The sequence below is a fragment of the Protopterus annectens genome, chromosome 2.part0 (genome assembly GCF_019279795.1).
Source record: "Protopterus annectens isolate FY-2018-M chromosome 2.part0, PAN1.0, whole genome shotgun sequence".
NCBI lineage: Eukaryota > Metazoa > Chordata > Ceratodontiformes > Protopteridae > Protopterus > Protopterus annectens.
Window position 1 is genome coordinate 252,438,754 of NC_056728.1, and position 19,765 is coordinate 252,458,518.

At 41.4% G+C, this 19,765-nt stretch overlaps 1 protein-coding gene across 1 annotated transcript in view; it reads right to left on the reverse strand.

The window, feature by feature from the left end:
* LOC122792731 (cingulin-like) overlaps positions 1-19,765 on the reverse strand; it is a 1,533,502-nt gene that overhangs the window by 935,938 nt on the left and 577,799 nt on the right. The window contains exon 5 of the mRNA XM_044060313.1: positions 18,987-19,031. Within this exon, the coding sequence (XP_043916248.1) occupies positions 18,987-19,031 (45 nt within the window). The remainder of the gene's footprint in view (positions 1-18,986; positions 19,032-19,765) is intronic.

Here is a 19,765-nt window from a genome sequence, read left to right on the forward strand (position 1 = left end):
TGAAATCAGTGTCCTCCATGACAGATTCCCGAGGGGAATTTAGGCATCGCCTTTTACATGTTCTCTTCAGAGGGAACTCCTCAATGGGATGGTCTAGGGAAGTATCGGAAAAGATGAAAGTGTCCTGAGTGACCAACTGGAGACTTGACTTGTCTGTCTGCCCCGGTGGAATGGATGAATGAGGCTCACAGCAAAAAAAAACAAAAAACAAAAGCAGTACAGTTGTCTGACCTGAGGGGGAATGTCCTTTTTCTAGCTAAAGAAAAGGTCCTCTCCACAAACTCAAAGCCAGGCTGCCTGGGGAAAACTGAAGTGGATGGTAACAGGGCCAATATTTCCCTGAACTGTCAAGCTCCTGCAACCCCACAAGCACTCCACCCAAGGAAGGAGTCAGACCCGAGCTCTCCAGTGCCAAATTCTTGACGGACAGAGATTGCTCTGACAGATTCACAAACGACCCTAGCCTCCCGGGATTTGGGGCTGATGTTTCAGTTCCAAGAGTCCTCCAGCTCCAAAAGGCTTGGGGCCAGGTGACTCAGAGAATCTGCAAGAGTCTAAGAGCAGACTATCTTTGGATCCAATGAGGACACCCCTAGGGGGTCTCAGATCCAATGGCTTCAAAACAGCTGGTTGGTTCAGAGAAGAAGACCAAGGGGGAAGTAGACACAGGTCATCTCACAGATATGATGGGACCTGAAGCTGGGAGTAACTTTACCTGGATCTGAGCTCTGAGGAATTTTTTCATCATCCTATTCATGTCAGCCTCAGATAAACTTCTGAAGACCTAACAGAAGATGTGGAGGACGGAGGTCTTGAATGTCTGCAGAGGGATCCCCTCCATGAAGGGAGCAGGGAGCAGAGAAGTGACCGGATTGAGTAGGATGGGAGGTGATTGGATCTTGGGTGATTCTGATTTTGAAGCAGTCTGATCCGAGGTGGTCAGATCTAATTTTTCTGATATTTTATATAGTGGCTCCAAAGGAGGAGTCAAAGAGGATGTACGATCTAGTGAAATCTTATGAAATTCTTTAGCTTTGGGAGCCAAGTCTGGATTACCCTTATCCAATTTCTTAGAGGGGATTTGAGCAGCAGCTATCAAAGCAGAAGTACTAGTAGTAGAAGGAAGAAGGCCCTTCAATACCACCTTGTTTCCCCCGTCAGTGAGAGACCTAGAATTGAATCTAAAGCAAATAGAGCAATCCACATCCAAATGTGTGGCTCCCAAACAATATACACATTCCCTGGTGGCATCCAAGTTTGGGATTTTATGTCCACAGGTGATGCATTTTTTTAAAACTAATAAGCTTGTCAGCCATACTGTCCTAAGCTAAATCAGGGATTAAACTACAAAAAAATACTGTTTTTTTTTTTTTTTTTTAAGAGAAGAAAAAGGAAGGAAAAACAATCATCAATAACGGTAGTGTAAGAATTACTCCAAAGAGAAAGGTTTAAAATATAGAAATGTTAAATAGCAATGGACCACCAATGGTTCTATAGAGAAATAATAAGAACCGTACAGAAAAAAAAACACAAAAAAACTAACAAACAAGGGAGGTAGGCGAGAGAATGGAAATAAAGTAGGTAGTGAAAATTTTAAGTTACACTCGCTATTCTACAAGAAAAACTCACAAAAGCTTGAGAGTGAATAGATCCGCATCTGAAACTGAAAGGCAGCAAACAAGATCTGAGGTATGTTAGAAAGGCAGGGCATTATGTCTAAAGGGAGGAGCTCAACAGTTTTGGATCTGAGGATCTGGTAGAAATCTCTGAGTTGGCTCCGATACCTATTAGTTCAGGAATAAATGAAAAGGACAACAGCAAATGTGTGGTTTATGCTTTACAGTTCTTCCACCGGTTTAACAACATTCTTCCAGTTTTTTTTTTTTTTTTTTACACTTTCTTCCTGCAGAACCAACGTTTATTTACTTACTCACTATTTGATAACTGGGTGGGTGCAAAGACCTGTGAACAGTGGCATACAAGAAAAATTACAGTTTTGTACCCACCATAAATGTAGATGTTCGAGTGTTCACACTGCTGCAGTCATTACACTTGGGTTATCCTGCTATCAGGCGGTTCCCCAGTCGGCCTGAGTTCCAAAGTCTTGGTCCGGCGTCGGTTGCTGTCGCCTCCTCCCTGACGTCAGTGAGACAGGGGGTATACAAGATGCAGCCGACGCAATTTTCTTCAGTTTTTCTTGCCTCAGATGTCAGGTGCCCCCAAATAGGTAGGCAATTCACATTGCTAGTAAAACATGAATAAGAAAAGCAAACAATAACTTTCAGGTACCAGCAAATACTCCCCATAGGTAGTAAAGGGTAGAAGACCTAGGTACGTTACAACAAAAAAATGGGGTAGGAGCGTGGGTAACCTGGACTGCAGCAGTGTGAACACTCGAACATCTACATTTATGGTAGGTACAAAACTGTACTATGTTCATCGTGTTACACTGTTGCAGTCATTACACTTGGGTTGAATCCCAAAGCTGAGGTAGAGTGGCTGGTCCTAAATTGCATTAGGGGTGGCTATAAGGCCCTGCAGTACTGCAGAGGTGAAGCCAGCTCTGGATTTGGAGTATAGAGGCAGATGGTAATGCTTGGTGAAGGTATGCACAGAGCTCCATGTTGCTGCTTCCAAAATATTCTTGGTAGGTACTCCTCTGAGGTAAGTCATTGAAGTGGCTGTTGCCCTTGTGGAGTGTGATCTAATGCTGGTAGGCACTGGTTTTCCATGGTGCGTGTAGCAGAAATGTATGCAATGTCCTATCCATTTGGAAATAGTCTGTTTTGAATTGGCTTTTCCCTGTGTTCCTGCAGCATATGCTACCAATAATTGCTCAGATTTTCTGAAAGCTTTGGTTTTGTCCAAGTAGTAGCATAACTGCCTGTGAATGTCCAATGAATGCAGTAGTCTCTCCCCCTTTATGCTGTGGTTTTGGATAAAAAGTTGGCAAGTGAATAGTTTGGTTTAGGGACGCACTTGAAACCACCTTAGGCATAAAAGTAGGGTTAGTACTTAAGGACACCCTGTCCTGGTGGAAAATGAGGAAAGGTTCCACTGACATTTGTGCCTGTAACTCTGAAACTCTTCGTGTTGATGTTATTGCCAGGAGCAGAGTAGTTTTCCAAGAGATATATTTTAATTCTGCTGTGCTAGCTGGCTCAAAGGGAGGTAAAGTTAAGTTTTCCAAAACAAAGTTGAGGTCCCAAGTTGGAGCAGGTGCTCTATAGGGCGGTCTTATGTTTTTTGCCCCTCTGAGGTACTGTTTTAGCAAAGGATGTGAGAAAACTGGCGGATGCGTGTTATAATGAACAGAGATGGCAGAGGCATGGATCTTGATGGATGAAAAGGAGAGGCCTTTTTCTAGCATCTCAGTCAAATATTGTAGTATCTGAGGAATGTTTGGCACAAGAGGGTCAAGGCTGTGAGCCTGATTCCAGGCACAGAATCTCTTCCATTTATCTGAATACGCTTTCCTGGTACTAGGCCTTCTGGCCTCCAGGATGACATCCATAACAGCTTTGGAGAGAGGCAGTGCTTGCTTGGCTAAGGTATCTTCCATGCAGCAAGGTTTAAGGTCCTTAGCTGACTGTGGAGTATCTGATTGTTGTGCTGAGAGAGTAGATGTGGTATTTGAGGCAAAATCCAGGGTGGTTCTTGTGTCAAGTTTTTTAAGATTGGGTACCAGTGCTGGCGTGGCCAGTCTGGTGCAGTCAGGATCATTTTTGGCTCCTCTTGCCTGGCTTTTATGAGTACCTTTGGAAGAAGAGGCAGTGGTGTGAAAGCATAAACTGTTAGGTTTTTCCAGCTGAATGAGAGGGCATCCACTTTCCATGCTTGTGGATGGTAACTCCTTGTGCAGAATTTCTGTAGCTGGCAATTCCTTGGGGATGCAAACAGATCTATGTCTGGGCTCCACCATTTCTGTGTTATCATTCTGAATATTTGTGGATTCAATTCCCATTCGTGGGGATCCATGACATTTCTGCTTAAGTCGTCTGCCAGTGTGTTTTTTTCTCCTAGCAGGAATTGTGCTTGTAGATGAACTTGATAGTTTATGGCTGCGTTCCACAAGGTCATTGCTTGTCTGCAGAGGGGGTATGAATGGGTGCCCCCTTGTTTATGTACCACATGACTGTGGTGTTGTCTGTCTTTAGTAGCAGTTGTCCTGGATGCAGCAGGTCCTTGAAAGCTATAAGGGCATTTTGTACAGCTAACATCTCTTTTTGGTTGATGTGAAAATGCCTTTGTTCTATAGGCCACTTGCCCTGCATGCATTTTCCTGCCATGTGTGCTCCCCAGGCGTAATCCGATGCATCTGTTGTCAGTGTTTGCTGTGGGTTGAGTAAAAGGTTGTCCCTTGTTGAGGTGACAAGCTTGAGCCCACCATCGAAACTCCTTCTGAAGGCAAGGTATTAGTGGTATAACTGTTTCCAAACTTTGACGGTGTTGAGACCATACACTCTTTAGGTACCACTGTAGTTTCCTCATATGCAGTCTGGCATATGGAATTAGTAGTATGCAAGATGCCATGTAGCCCAAGGTCTGCAGAATTTTTCTTGCAGGGAGTCGGGTCATTGTTGCCATCAATTCAAAGTATTGAGTCAATTGTCCTTGCTTGTCTGGCGTGAGATAAGCCATCTGGGCCGTTGTGTTCAAGCTGGCACCCAGGAATATTATCTCTTGTGAGGGCACTAGTTTTAATTTCTTTTTGTTTACCGTGTACCCCAGGCAACTTAATAACTTTTTTACAAATGCCAGATGCTTTAGGAGAATGTCTTTGCACTCTGCTTGATTAGGCAGTCGTCCAGGTATGGGTAAATTTGTATTCCTCTTTGTCTGCAAAATGCAATTACTGGTGCCAGGCACTTTGTGAAGACCCTGGGCGCAGTAGATAAGCCAAAGGGCAGTGCAGAGAATTGGTAATGCATTGGACCAGCTATGAATCTGAGGTATCTCCTGCAGTTTTGTCTGATAGGGACATGCAGGTATGCCTCCTTGAGGTCCAAGGTCACGAACCAAGCTTGCTTGCCCAGCATGGAAAGAAGCTGCTGTAATGTCTACATTTTGAATTTCGGAACATCCAGGTAAGTGTTTAGAGATGAAAGATCCAGAATCGGCCTCCAGGCTTTGTCTTTTCTGGGTACCAGAAAGAGTCTTGAGTAAAATCCTTGTCCTTGTTCCTGTGAAGGTACCTTTTGAATAGCTCCCATGGTCATGAGTGCTGTAATTTGTTTTTGAGCCTCTGCCAATTGATTTGGTGGCAAATTTGGCATTCCTTTTAACCTTGGCAGAGTGTGAAAGTGGAACCTGTAACCCTGTGAAACGATATTGAGAACCCATTTGTCTTTGGTGATCATATGCCAATTGTGATAGAAAAAAGCCAGTTTTCCTCCCAATAGGGCTGCCAAGAGAGAAAAGTTTGGCAGCTGTAGTCGGAAGTCATTGAGACTGTTTTTTGTAAGGTTGTTGTCTGTCTTCCCCTTCTTTCTGGCCTGGTGCACCCCATTGTCGAGGCCTGTAAGGACCTTGTGGCTGTCCTCTACCTCTTGGACATCTGTATTTGCCCCTTTGAGGTCTGTCTGTAATTGGAAAGGACCAATTCTTTGTTGGCCAGTTTCTGCTAAATCGAGGAGGCTGTACCTGTAAGAAATCCTTCACTGTTGGAATAGATTTTTCTTTATCCTCCATTTTCTTTAGTACCTCTTCTGCCTTAACTCCAAATAAGACATCATGCTGCAAAGGTGCATCCAGTAGTTTTGCTTTAACATGATCTGGTAATGTATGTTCCTTTAACCATTCATGTCTTCTAATGACAGAGCCTGTAACTGCTGCTCTACAGGAGGCCTCTAAGGAATCGAAACCACATTGCAAAGTATGCTTTCCCACTTGTTCAGCCACATGCAATAAATCCTGCATTTCCTTAAAATTAGGAGGATCTGTAGCTGAAAGCATTTTTTGTTTCAACTGAGACATCAGAAATTGCTGATATTTTAACATGTGAAATTGGCAAATTAAAGCTCTCATTGCTAAAGTTGCAGATGTATATACTTTCTTTCCCCATCTCTCTAATGCTCTGGAGTCTCTGCCAGAGGGAACTGGATTCTTTGCTAATGAGGCCTTAACCCCTTTGGGTCCCTGAGAAATAGTTTCTGGGTCTGCCACTGGGCTTTTATACAGAAAATTGTGTGAGTCAGGGACTCTGTAATACCTGTCTGGTTTAACTGGAGCTGGAGGTGGAGGTAAGGAATCAGGACTTAAGCTGGATTCAGTATACACATCATCCACAATCTAACACTGGCGGAATAGCAAGGGGTCTGTGCTGAGGCAAAAGTAGAAATTCTTTGAGCCTTTTCTTGGATTCTGAATAATCCTGGCCTTCCCAATGGAAATGCTCCCTCATGGTGTGTAAAATTTCCCCAAGAGAGTAATCCTCTGGTGGAGAGGCTGACGGAATGGAGTCCTCAGCAACACAATCCTCATAATGGGATAAAGAATAACCTAGGTCTGAGGAAGAATCAGAGGAAATGGACACCTGGTCGGAGGAGTCATAATCCACATCCTGTCTGGGCCTTTTATCAGGAGGGAGATGGGACCCCCTGATCAGAGAGATTAGGTCTTCGGCCATTTTGAACATTTGTTTCTTAGGCATGGAGGCCTGTCCTGAAGGCTGTGGTTTTTTTTTTTTTGTTTTAAGAGGTGGTTCAAACTTAAAAGAGGGTTTAATGCTAAGCTGACTAGGTCTGAAGACACCCTCTGAAGCTGCGGGTGGCTCATGTACTCCGGATCCCTCTACAGGGTCGGTATCGGTAGTCCGTAAAACTTGGGAGTCCGATGGCCCAGCCATCTCCGCTAAGGAGTCGGTGGCTGTCTGTGGTTCTGCAGAAGCGGTTGTCAGGGGCTGCGAAGGCGCCTCGACGAAAACCGGAGAACCGGCGACTGGCCTTGAAGAGGCTTCGTCGTCAGTTTTGGGCCTCAGATGCCTGTCTTTGTGCTTTTTATGAATTGCGGTAGTCGGAAGTTCCGAAGGCATCGTGTAATTAAATTTTCTGCCAAAGTAATGTCGGGCAAAATCAAACCGATGTTTAATAGTGCGCTTGCTAAACCTAGCATAAAACTGACAACCAGTGACGTTGTGGTCTGGGCCTAGGCATGGAATACAATAAGAATGGAAATCCTTATGAGGTATTTGCTTCCCACAAGAAATACAGTTATTAACTTTTACTGACATCAGTCTGAGGCAAGAAAAAGTTTCCCCAATGGGGTGCTTAGCTTTGTAGAAGACTTTGGTTCTGGATTCTGAAATGAAAATCTCAGGAGTCGGCCGACCGGCACTTGCGAACTGCTTTTGCTTCGGGCACTACACGGCAAGAAAGACTGAAGAAAATGGAGTCGGCTGCATTTATATACCCCTGTCGCACTGACGTCAGGGAGGAAGCGACAGCAACCGACGCCGGACCAAGACTTTGGAACTCAGGCCGATTGGGGAACCGCCTGACGGCAGGATAACCCAAGTGTAATGACTGCAGCAGTGTAACACGATGAACATCGGTATACACTGACTCTCTTATCTACACTGCTAAAGCAAAGCAAAAATTATATACATTTATATGAAGGTAGCAAACTGTAGGTCTACATTAGTACAGCATAACAGATGAACAAAAACAGCGGTTTGAAAGTTTTGAGTTAGAACATGTGGAGATTCTAACAGTCAACAGATACTAGAGGCATAATAGGTAATGCCTGTGGATGCAGCCATCAACTGCAGGCAACTGCTCCTATTTGTAGGGGTAAAGTTTATTTTAGTTGTATTTATTTTATTTATTTTGCTTTAGTTTACCAGGTTTAAATGAATAGATTTAGGCAAAAAGAATCCTTTACGTCAGAGGCCTGGGGAGAAAAGCTCCAACATATAAACATTTTTAAACAGAGTTTCAGTAATATATACCTGAACAGAAATTAAATAAAATACATTAACAATTACACATGCATTTGCTAATCAGATTACATTTATACAAAACAAGAGGGAACCTTTACAATATAAAAGATACTCATGCATTAGCAGACGTTGAACATCGAACATTTGAAGAGGTATATTAGTGGGTTTGTGAGATAGCTAACAGATCATGTGATTAGTGTTTAGAAATTTAAAGAAATTATTTTTTGAAAATATGCATAGTTGTGTGGGTTTCTTATAAGTTAAAGAAGGCGGGGTTCTGAAAATCTACTTTTTCTTTGGTTGTTTTCATTGAAGCAAAAAGTCTTGAAAAATATGGTATATGGTAAATGAAGAGAATAAGCAAACACACACGAGATCAGCCTGCCTAACATGAGTGTTTACATTTAAGTAACAGTTTGACATACATATTTAAAAGAACTGTCAAAGGTGGGAGTAATAGGTTTCTATCGCAATGACTACTCATTTACATCACCATGAAATGTAAATGGCCTTACACGTACAGACCAAAAGCAAATGGTGTTGAATTATGTTAAGAAATATAAAGGTATAAATAGTAACTTTGCAGAAGTCACATTTAGAGATAAGTATGTGAATTTGACAAAAAAATATTTCAGGGTAGATATTCAGCAGAATATCAGGGACAAAGGAAAAGGGGAGTAATAATACAGATTGCCACAGGGGTCCAACAGCGGCAAGAGAGGGAAAAAGACAATAACAGCAGAGTTTTGGTAGTTAGCAGTTACTGACGGGATGATTATGGTGGCATGTATGTGTCTATATTCTAATTTAAAGTATTAATAATGAGGGGACTGGAATTTGATTTGCAATAGTTGTGATGTCAGGGGCCTCAGAAGGGAAATATAACAAAAGAGGGTAGACATCTCAATAAATATATAAGAATATTTAGCATGGAAGATGTGGCAGAATTTACATATTCTCCACGGTACAATAATTAGGCTAGACTGAATAGAAATTATATTTCACTAGAACATACGTATTAAATTGCAGGCCTTGACACACATCTAATAACTTATCTGGGCTTGATCAGAAGTAGTTAAGATAAGGATGCAGGATAATAACTTAAAAATGAGACACTGGCACTTTCCTTCCAATATGCTAAATATAGGAAGTTAAGGAATGAGTAGTGAAAATGATTTGAGATCTTATTGGGGAAGACAAAAATATCTTCAGAATAGACAGCTAGTGAGTGGGATAAAATGAAAATGTTGTTTAAAAATAGAGCATAAATAAAATAGAATTGTATGGAAAAGTAGTAACAGGAATTAAGAGGTTGACAAAGGTTAACTTATTTCAGGATAAGGGGAATCTCTGAGAACAAGGAGGACAAGTTAAGAGTGCTAAATGAGTCTTAATAACAAACTTGAGTTTTAAAAGACTGTTCTTAAGCAACTACTTTTTTATTTTTTTTTTATTATTTTTTTTTTTTTAACTCTACAGCACTAAAACTTTTAGCACTTCTATGGAGGAGGGGGAGTGAGTACTAAACGGACTAACATCTTCTGGGAATCACTTCACTGACAGTCTCTCGCTTTTGCTTCTCACTTGCTTTCACTCATAAAGGTGACATTAGCAGCAGGTTAGCTAGAGAGAGAACATTTTACTCCTTTTTAATGAATGGCTCAGAAGCAACCTAGTAGGAGAATTCACTACTGCAATGGCAACCTGAATGGTTAATCTTTCTTATGCTTGGGGGGGGTCTTCTTATTCACACAGCATGGTTGTGTTTTTGGATGCACTTGCTGTAAAAAGTTCTGAAGTGTCTTTTTTTCTCTGTTGTCAACATTTGAAATTTTGCAATGTAAATTCTCAAGAAGGTTTGTTTGTAATTACTTACGTAAGGTGGTTAATAAAAGTGTTTAAAAAAAACTTTTAGCACAATGACTTAAGCAAAGTAGAAAAGGTTGTCGACAAACATAGGGAGACTATGATAAGAAAAATAGCCAGAGATCCTATAAAGGTATTAAAGATATTTCAGAAATGTAATGAAAATATGTACAGAGCAGAGGAATAAGGAAACCAAGAAAAGGCACAATTGGAAATATTTATGGAAATTATAACTCTGTCAAAGTTAGAGGAAGCTAACGCTCAACAACGAATAGCTAAGATAGAAAGAGAGTTAAAAACAAGGAAGTCTCCAGGAACAAATGCTTCACAGAAGTTTGGGAGATGAGAGGGAAGGAAGTGATAATGACCTGGAATAATTGATTTAACAGTGTTTTAAAATATGGGAAAGTGCCGTCATTTTGTAAGAAAGCTGTGGTGGTTGTACTACTCAAAGGTAAAGATCCATCAGACCCGGTTTCACAGAGACTCATTTCAACTTTAAATTGATTATAAAGCATTTTTATCTAAATTAGCTAAGATGATGTTGCTAAAACTGGAGATATGGATATAGATCAATGTGATTTTACGGCAAGGAAGCAAATATCTGACAACATTAATAGAACAGTGATGAACTAGAGGGAAGCAGAATGCAAGGAAATATTATTATTGGGTCTTGATGCAAAGAAGGTGTCCAACAGTCAGTTTAGATTTTATGAGCAGAGCAAATTGCAATCTCTGACAGAATAAGGTTAATTAGGGGGCTATATGACGGGTTAGAGGCAAGAATTAAGGTAGGAGAGTTCCCTCTCCAGCAAGATATTTGACTGGAACAACAAAGCAAGTGTGTCCACTTTCCACTTTGGTGGTTGTTGTGCCTTTCAGCTTTTCCCGGTTAGGGGTCGCCACAGCGGAACTCCGGTCCACCAATGATTGGCAGAAGATTTTTACGTGCCGAGTTGCCAGCCCTGACACAACCTTCAATGAAGGTACGCCCATTCACGCATGTCTCCACACAGAAGATGCTTTAGCTGAGTATCGAATAGGGCAACGTCTTGCTGTGAGGGGACAACGCTACCGCAGCACCACCGCCACAGTACCCACTTTCCACTTTGGTATTTGCTTTATATTTTGAGCCACTGGCAAAGAAATTAAGGGACTGATAAATTAAAGGATATAAACAGTATGGTAATCAAGAAAAGTTAGTTTTATTTGCAGAAAAGAACATGTAGGTGTTGTAGAACATTTTGAGACAGTTTCAAGTCTTCAGAACATAAAATTATGGAAGATAAAACAAAGGCTACAGTGGTAAACTCTATATCCAGACATGAATTGGTTCAAGTAATACCCATATTTACAGAGTTATAAGATAAAAAATAGGTGCATGGGTTAAAAGGGTTTCTGATATGGCAGCTTAGCGCATGTGGGAGAAGACTAAACAAAAAATAATACAAAACCTGAGAAACTGAATGCTCCTGATTATGGCTATGGAAAGCAAAACACAAGCAGTCAAAATGTTTTTAGTCCCTTTAGTTTCGTATAGAGGTCAGGTATATTTTTACCAACCAGTGGAGAGGTTGTGTATGATAATGACTTGAAGGACTTTATTTGGAAAAGGCAAGAATTAAGTGGGATAAGTTGAGCATCCACATAGAACAAGGTGGATTAGGACTGCCTCATTTGAAGGAATACTGAAAAGCTATGTAGTTAAGGGTCTTGTATGTAACGCAAGCAGAAGGTTATAAATTGAAAGAGAAAGGGATGATAATGAAATGGGGGGAGATTGAGAAACAGAGAGAGTGTAGGATTTTGGATGCATGTTCTTAAGGAGAAGGGCAACGACCATACAGAATATTCATAGAGTAGCAGAAAGTATTCTAAGAACAAAGACAACACTGGAATGGAAAACTGCATTCTAATGAAGTCCAAAGATATTAGGGACAAAAGCCCTTAACTTATGGATTTTGAATAAACTGATTTGATGACAAATCACTATGTGGACACTTTGGTTTATTCCAAAAACATTGGATTCAGCAACGATTTTTTTTTTGTATAGTATGTAACCATTTCCCATATGACTAAAGATAAAACAGGGTAGATTACAGTGCAGACACTGTGAAATGTGACCAGAAGACAAAGTGGACAGATGATCCTGTGTTGCATGCTGCAATTATTCACCTCAAAATAAGACTAAAGGAAGGGGAAGATTCCTACCCTTCACACACACCATGTGAACCAATTATATGATCAAGAAGCTAAACTTTCCACACAACTCCAACCAACAGTGCATTTTTCATATCAGACACATTATTACAGCTGCGTTTAGTCAGCGACCAGTCAGGAATTTCACGTTATTAATATGGATATGCAGAGGTTTACCAGAGTTTGTCACAATGCTACAACTTTTAGAACATAAATGACTGTCAAAGTACAAAACTTTAAGTGATCAACTTTGCTATCAAAGGACTTCTACTCTTAAACAAGAAAAAAGAAGTTATGTACTCACCATGACGTTCCATCTGTGTTGTCCATTTTAATTCTTCCTCAACTAATGGGTTTGGATCTAAACTTTGGATCTGACTCTGCCGTTACACTAGCTCATGGCCTGCAAAAACTCTCAAGATTCTTCCCTACCCATAATGCAACAACTCCTAACATGCCTCAGATCTTGGGTTCTATGACAACGGATCAAACAGTAAAAAGATCGAACAGCTGTAAGAACAAAAATGCTGTTCATAGAAATTCATTTTGTGGGGGGCTGTGCCCCCCACACCCCCCACTAAATATATATACCAACTCCAAGATCACTCTACAGTGAGGAAAGGGCAAATTTTCCAATTTTCACTGCACCATGATCTCAGAAAACGGATTTCTATGAATGGCATTTTCATTCTTACAGCCATTCAATCTTTTTACCATTTGATTTGTTGTTATAGACCCCAGATCTTGTTCACTGCTAGACAGGAAGATTGATATGCTATAATTGGAGATCAATACAAAGGACTCTGATGTCCTGGAAGTCTCTCATTCCTCCAGAAGTCAGTCATTAAAAAAGGTGGGGGTTGGTGGGTGGGGAGTTGAGGAAGAATGAAAATGGACAACACAGATGTAACGTTATGGTGAGCATGTACATAACTTATTTATCTGATGTTGTCAACTTTCATTCATTTCTCAACTAATGGGACAGAGTCCTCAGCTACCTAAAATCCTGGGTGGACTCTAAGGAAGGATATTTCTGACTATGGTTGAGACAAACGCTGCTCTTCCCCTCGAGACCAGATCTACTCTGCAGTGTGCGAGGATTTGACCAGATTGCAGCCATACATACATACACACATCTATAAAAGCTCTAGAATGGAAAACAGATGAAGCTGACATAGATCTGGTTGTGAGAGGCTTTGATAAGGGGAGATTCCATTTGTTATAGATAAAGGAAATGCAGTCTGTCAGCCATCTAGCTAGAGTTACCTTTGTAAATGATTCACCCAATTTAGTATGAGCAAAGGAAATAGTTTATCTGTTTTTCTAATCTCTTTTGTTCTGTGTAGGCAAAGACGTAATTCTCTATGAATATCCAAGCAAGTGCAGCATATATTCTCCCTTATTTGCAAATTTCGGAAGGAATACTGGCAAGTTAATGGATTGGTTGATGTTGGATTCTGACACGCCTTAGGAAGGAACAAATTAGTCTTTTCCATTTACTCCTGTAGAGTTTCCTAATAGAGGATTTATGGAAAGATACAAGCATGGAACAGACAGGGGAAGAGAGCATTGGTTGTCTGGCTATTAAAGGAATTGGAGAAACTATACTGTTAGTTTGAGGTTTGAGATATCTGGGTGAACCTTGCCTGTCAGGTAAGACAAGAGGTCTAGAACTGGATCTAGAATCCAAGGTGGACATAGTAGATGAAGCCAAAGAAAGGGAAACCAAATCTGTCAAGGCCAGTAAGGTGCAATGAGGATGACTTTGCTCTTCAACCTGACTGCTTTCTGCAGGAATTTGGGAATTAGGGGAGTGGGAGGATAAGCATACAGCAGACCGGGGGCCAATCATGGAGTACAACATCCCTCGGTGATTCTCCCAGTGGAGGGATAAGGGCAAAAAAGCTGCTACACTTGTTGTTTAGGGGAGAGGCAAAGAGATCTCAGCAAGGCTAGCCCCACTAACTGAAAATCATATCCATCACTTTGCTGTTGCAAGACCACTTGTGAGGTAGTAAAGATGGGCCTGCTCAGTTGCTATCACGCTGGACTTTCCTTGAATGTGTGCTGCTATTAGACAGTGGTTGGAAGATATCACTCACTGCCACAATCTGAGGGCTTCTTGACATAGGGGGTAAGACCTGGTCCCCCCCCCTTGCTGATGTATCAAACTACTGACATACTGTCTATCTGGACGGCAAATGTTCCAAGAGGGAGAGAAACTTGGAATGCATGCAACGCCAGAAGAACTGCTGTCATCTCCAGAACATTGATATGCAAGTTGGCCTCTTTGGGGGACTAAGTGCCTTGGATGGTTTTCCCCCAAAAATACCACCACCCCACTCAAACTGGGACGCATCCATAGTCATTAAAGCCTTGGGCTGAGGGAGGACGAAAGGATGGCCTTGTAATACTTGTTGCAACTGCATCCACCAGCAAAGGTATCTTTTGCATACCTGAGCTATTCTGATCTTCGCTGACATTGGTTAAAAAATAATTGACCACTGTGTTGCTAGCATCCATTGTAGAATTCTCATTTGAAATCTCGCTAAAGCAACTAAAATTATTGCCAATGACATTGACCCCAGGGCTTGCAGAATCATTCAGGCTGAAATTCTGGTACTGCAAATTATTTTCCTGACCTGTATCTTAAATTTTGCACTCTTGATAGAGGAAGAGAAGCTACCATAGATACTGTGTTGAGTGTTGTTCCTATGAATTCTAATGTCAGTGTTGGTTGTAAGGGAGATTTCTTGTAATTTACGGTTATTCCGAGACGTGAAAAAAACTGTACTATTTGATCTTGTGTTTCTATCAGTCGATGCCTGGAAGGAGTGGTAATGAGCCAGTCTTCTAGACATGGAAACACCTGGAATCCTTGCAGTCTCAAGTAAGCTGCTACAACTGCCATGCATTTGATAAACACCCTGGGAGCTGTGGTAAGTACACAAAGGGCAGTGCTCTGAACTGATAAGGACTGGCTCCCAGCCAAATGCTTAAATACCTTCTGGATTGTCTGTTCATCTTTATGTGATAGTACACATCCTGAAGCTCTATTGCACATATCCAGCTGTTCTTGCCCAGAATGGGCAGACTGGACTGAACCGTGACCATCAGGAACTTTGTGTGACAAACTGACTTGTTCACTACACTGAGATCCAAAATGGGTCTCCAATCTCCTGTTGTTTTTTCTGGCACACAAAAAATCTTGAGCAAGTTCCGGATGCTATTTGGTTTGGTGGGATGTCTTGGGGAGGGGGCTCTTTTTCTTAGCAGCTTTTGACTTTCTGGTGTTGCTGCTTTCCTCTGATTGGGTGCAACATCGGGAAAATTTCTTGATAATGGGGGAGTTAGGGAAAAGGGAATTATGTAACCTCTGGAAATAATTCTCTGCACCAAACTGTCTTTTGTTATATCTAGCCAGGTCCTCTGATGCAGACTTAATCAACCCCTGAATGCCTCCACAGGTGGACAATCAGGCCTCCTTTCAGGAGCATTGAAAAAGTCCATCAGAAAAAGAATCTCTAGACCCCTGGTTTTGTGAGCCCCTTCTGCCACAAGGACGTTGCTTTCCATTATAGCTCCCCCTCTGCCTCTGGAGGAGCTATCTCCACGTGTCCTGGAAAGGACCCTGGGACTTTCTGAACATTTTTTGACCTCCCCATTGATTCCTGGAAAAGATCCTTGGGGGGGTTGGAAAATGCACACCCACTGCAGACAGGGTCTTTCCATCTTTCTCACACCTGGAGAGTGTGTCCTTCACTCTGGGGCGAAACAAAGAGGCACTGTCAAAAGGAGCACTGATGAACAAGGAACTAAAGGGCTCCGCAAAAATCACATAGGTATATCCAGGCACAAGCTTCCTTATGGACATGCCTGAACCTGTGGTCCTTGAAGCACCTTCTGAAACATACAAGATGAGCCTCATGGACAAATTAGATATAGCTTGTAGGGTAGCCAACTGAGAGACTAATGAAGTTTGAGCCTCAGCAGTTTCGGTTCCAGAAAGAGATTTTGATATCTCTTTAATCACATCTCTTTGAAGTCTTGTAAAATGTGCTAGTTAGTTCAGAGATCTGAATGCAAAAGCCGCTAAAAGAAACACGCTTCTCAAGTCTGTCCATTGCCCTAGACTCACTGTTATGAGGATGGACAGTGGAACTCTGTTCTGCAATTTCCTTTTTTGTAGCTGCCGACATGACCAGGGCATCTACTGGCACCCCTTTACCCCAAAATTCCCTGCCTACTGGTGGAGCCAGAATCTGGTCTGGCCTCTTGGGGACTGGCTCAACCATATCAGGTTCCTTCCATGACCAACTAAAGACCAAGTCAATATGCTCATTGGCAGGCAGAGTACCCCTGGAGGTAGACAGGCCAGCTCCAAAGGTTTCCAGAAATACTGATTCCTCCGGAGAAGGGTCTTGGGAAACCAGCCACCCTTCTGCTTAAGGAGCTCAAGAACGTCTCCAAATGAGATGTAATAGTGTAGTGATTCTGGAGACTCCTCTCCTTCACTGAAATTAGTATCCTCTGTGACTGACTCTTGAGAAGAGTCTAAGTGGTTCCTTTTGCACTTCCTCTTCCTAGGGCTTCCTCGGGTGGGTGGTCCAGTGAAGTATCAGAACATATTCAAATACCCTGCTGGATAATCTGGAAGCTTTGAGCTGGCTGCCTCTGTGAGGTAGAATGTTAAGGCTCATGGTGCAAAGTCATCTGAGACACAGAGGGTGGATTTGAGGAAGAAGGACCCATCTGACCTGCTGGAGCAGAGAACACTCTCTTCACAATCTCAAAGGCAGATCGCTCCAGAGAGAAGGAAGACAATGGAGCCAAGAAAACAAGTTTCTGGTCCATCACCTCCCTCCTCTCTGAGAACAACCCACCTGAGGTGGAAGTTGCAGCAGAGCTGTCCAGTGCCAAGGCTCCTAAAGGAAGAGACTGCTCTGAAAACCTCATAGTCAACTCCAACCTCCAGGATGCAATAGGGATGCTTCAGCTCTGAGAGTCATCTATCTGGTTCTGAGCATGTTGAAACAGGTGCACTCAAAGCAGTATTCAGATCAGAAGAAGGTGCTTTCTTCAGATCTGAACCAGATGGACCAGGAATGCTTGGTTCTAATGACTCAAACAACAGATTGCATTAGAGAAGGAGCCATAATGAGTGGAGTGGTAAATCCGACTTCCTGACCTGAAGGGGTAAGAGCCATAAGAACTCCAATCTGAAATTGTGCCATGGAGAATTTCCTTCTCATCCTCTCCACATCTGATTCCATGAGACTCTTGGAGGAATAAGAAGATGCTACACAATGGCAATTTGGAGCACTTCTATAAAAAAAAGAAGGCGGGACCCTGGATGGAACTGGATTCAAGCTAGAAGTCATCCTTGGTAAAGGTTTCCGATCCAAGGGTGTAGGATCCAGGAATGACTTGGTCGGACTGTGTAGTTTCATATCCAATTTCTTCTTTTTAGGTTCTGAGAAAGAAGAAGCTGAAGACTCAGAAGGTTTAAACCTTTCTGTAGGGTCTTGGACTTTGTGTTTGGGGGATTGAACCCCAGTAATGGCTTCAGAGAAAAAAGTTGACAGCAAGCCTTTCAAAATCAATTTGCTTTTGCTGTCAGCTAGTGCTCGTGGGTTGAATCCATGACAGATACTACAAATCCTGTTGCAAATGATCCAGACCCAAACAACTGACCCAAGGAATGTGGGCATTGGAATAAGGCAACTTTATATGACCACACTTATTGCACTTTATAAATCCTGAAGAACCTTTCTCGGACATCCTGAAAGAGAAACTAAAACAAATTTAGTTTTTTTAAACAGCAAGAGAAAGTTAAATACCAACAATGTTAAAAAAAAGTAACAGAAGCGTATTGTAGGAGGGGGAAAAATTATCAACCATGGTAATTAAACAGATATACACAACATGTAAAGGGAGTAAGGAAGGAACGGTGTATGAAAATACGAATACAGCAGAGAGGACTTAATACAAAAAAAATGAAGATTAAAAAGTAGTCTTAAATAAAGAGTTTTTTTATTTGGAATATCAAAATAGACTTACCTCCCAACTCTACGCTCAAGAGCTGAAGGTGACCACATCAAGACGTGAAAGTGGAAAATGAGATCTGGGTGATGTTAGGGGTTGGTGCATTATGGGCAGGGAAGGAACTCAAGAGCTCCTGGAGGCCATGAGGTAGTGTAACAGCATAGTCAGATCAAAGGTTTTGGTCTAAACCCATTAGTTGAGGAATGAATGAAAATTGACATCAGAGATCAGAAGTAAACAATGACTTCCTGACTAGCAGTATTGTTTCCAGTTTAGTTTATCATTTTATTTATAAAAAAGGCAAAAAAAAAAAAACTGCTAGGCAAAATTTGACTATACAAACATCAGTTGACTGTTATGATGGATACATCAAGTTACAATGATGGTGGGTACAATAACATCATCAAGCTATGCAATACTTAGGGTCAATTTTAACAGACTTGTGTAAATGGCTTAACTCCGGTGTAAACCTGCCCCGATTCCAAAAGATTTGTTCTTGGTGTAAGTGATTTACACTGGTGTAAGTTCTATCTATAAAACAGGCTTAGACCAGAGTAAGTCACTTACACCAAGAGCAAGTCTTCTGGAATCAACAATGTCACACACTATAATAAGATAGAGAGTACCCACTGTGATTACAGCTGGCAGCATTTAGGAAGCTAAAACAGACTTCGCACACAGCATTTTAGTCTTTAAATACAAAATAAAAAAGGGAAGGATGTGATACGAATGCCATTGCATGGTGCGCTTTTTAAAATTAATTGCCACAGTCTAGTATCTGAATTATGAAAGGAAGAACCACAGATTTCCCTGATGAGAAGTATGTCCAAGAGTTTGTCAGTGTTACTACATAAGCAATTTTGCCAAATGATTCAGAACACTCATACAATCAGACAAGGAAGGAGGCAGAACATGCAGAAACGAATTAAACACAAACCGAAGTATTTCTTCTGGCCCTTCGAGAGTACCGCTCACTGTCTTCCTATACTCAAGACAAGAAGGGGTGGAGGAAACAAAAGACAGAAATGCAAACTTAACATGACTTGAATTATAACACAGATCTACATGAACCAAACTTTGCATGTCTCTTTCACATTAAAATCCCTACCTCCCAAATTTTGAATTAACAAGTACTCAACAAAGGCATATGACACACAAAAACACTAAATTAGTCATTTTTCTTTTGACTAATGTATCAACCATCTATCTGTGAGCAATTCTTTCTTTGGTAACACATTGTAAATGTTACAAACATCCTCAAACTTTTTTTTGACAATCATTAACATATAGAGGATGAAAACAAAATATTTGGCACTACAGAAGAGAAACTCTTACCTGGAAATCACTATGCATGTATTCATTCCTTTGACCTACTCATAAAATCCCAGTACACATTCACGGTTCACGCCTTGACAAACAAAAGCACTAAATTAAAACTGTATACAGGACTTGAACTGTGCCACAGAAGCAAACATTCAAAATAAACTTGAGTTCACTATTTGGCCTGATTTTTTATTTTTTTTTGCATTTCATGTTCAGTGAACAGCTCTGCAGCAAAGTGGGCATGATCTGTTCCCAATTTCCAGTGAAATCAACGTACCTCAAATACTTCCAAACAATCTTCTTCTTTCGGCTTTTTCCCAGTTAGGGGTCGCCACAGTGGATCACCTGTCCGCTCATGATTGGCAGTGGAGTTTTACAGTGTCGAGTTGCCAG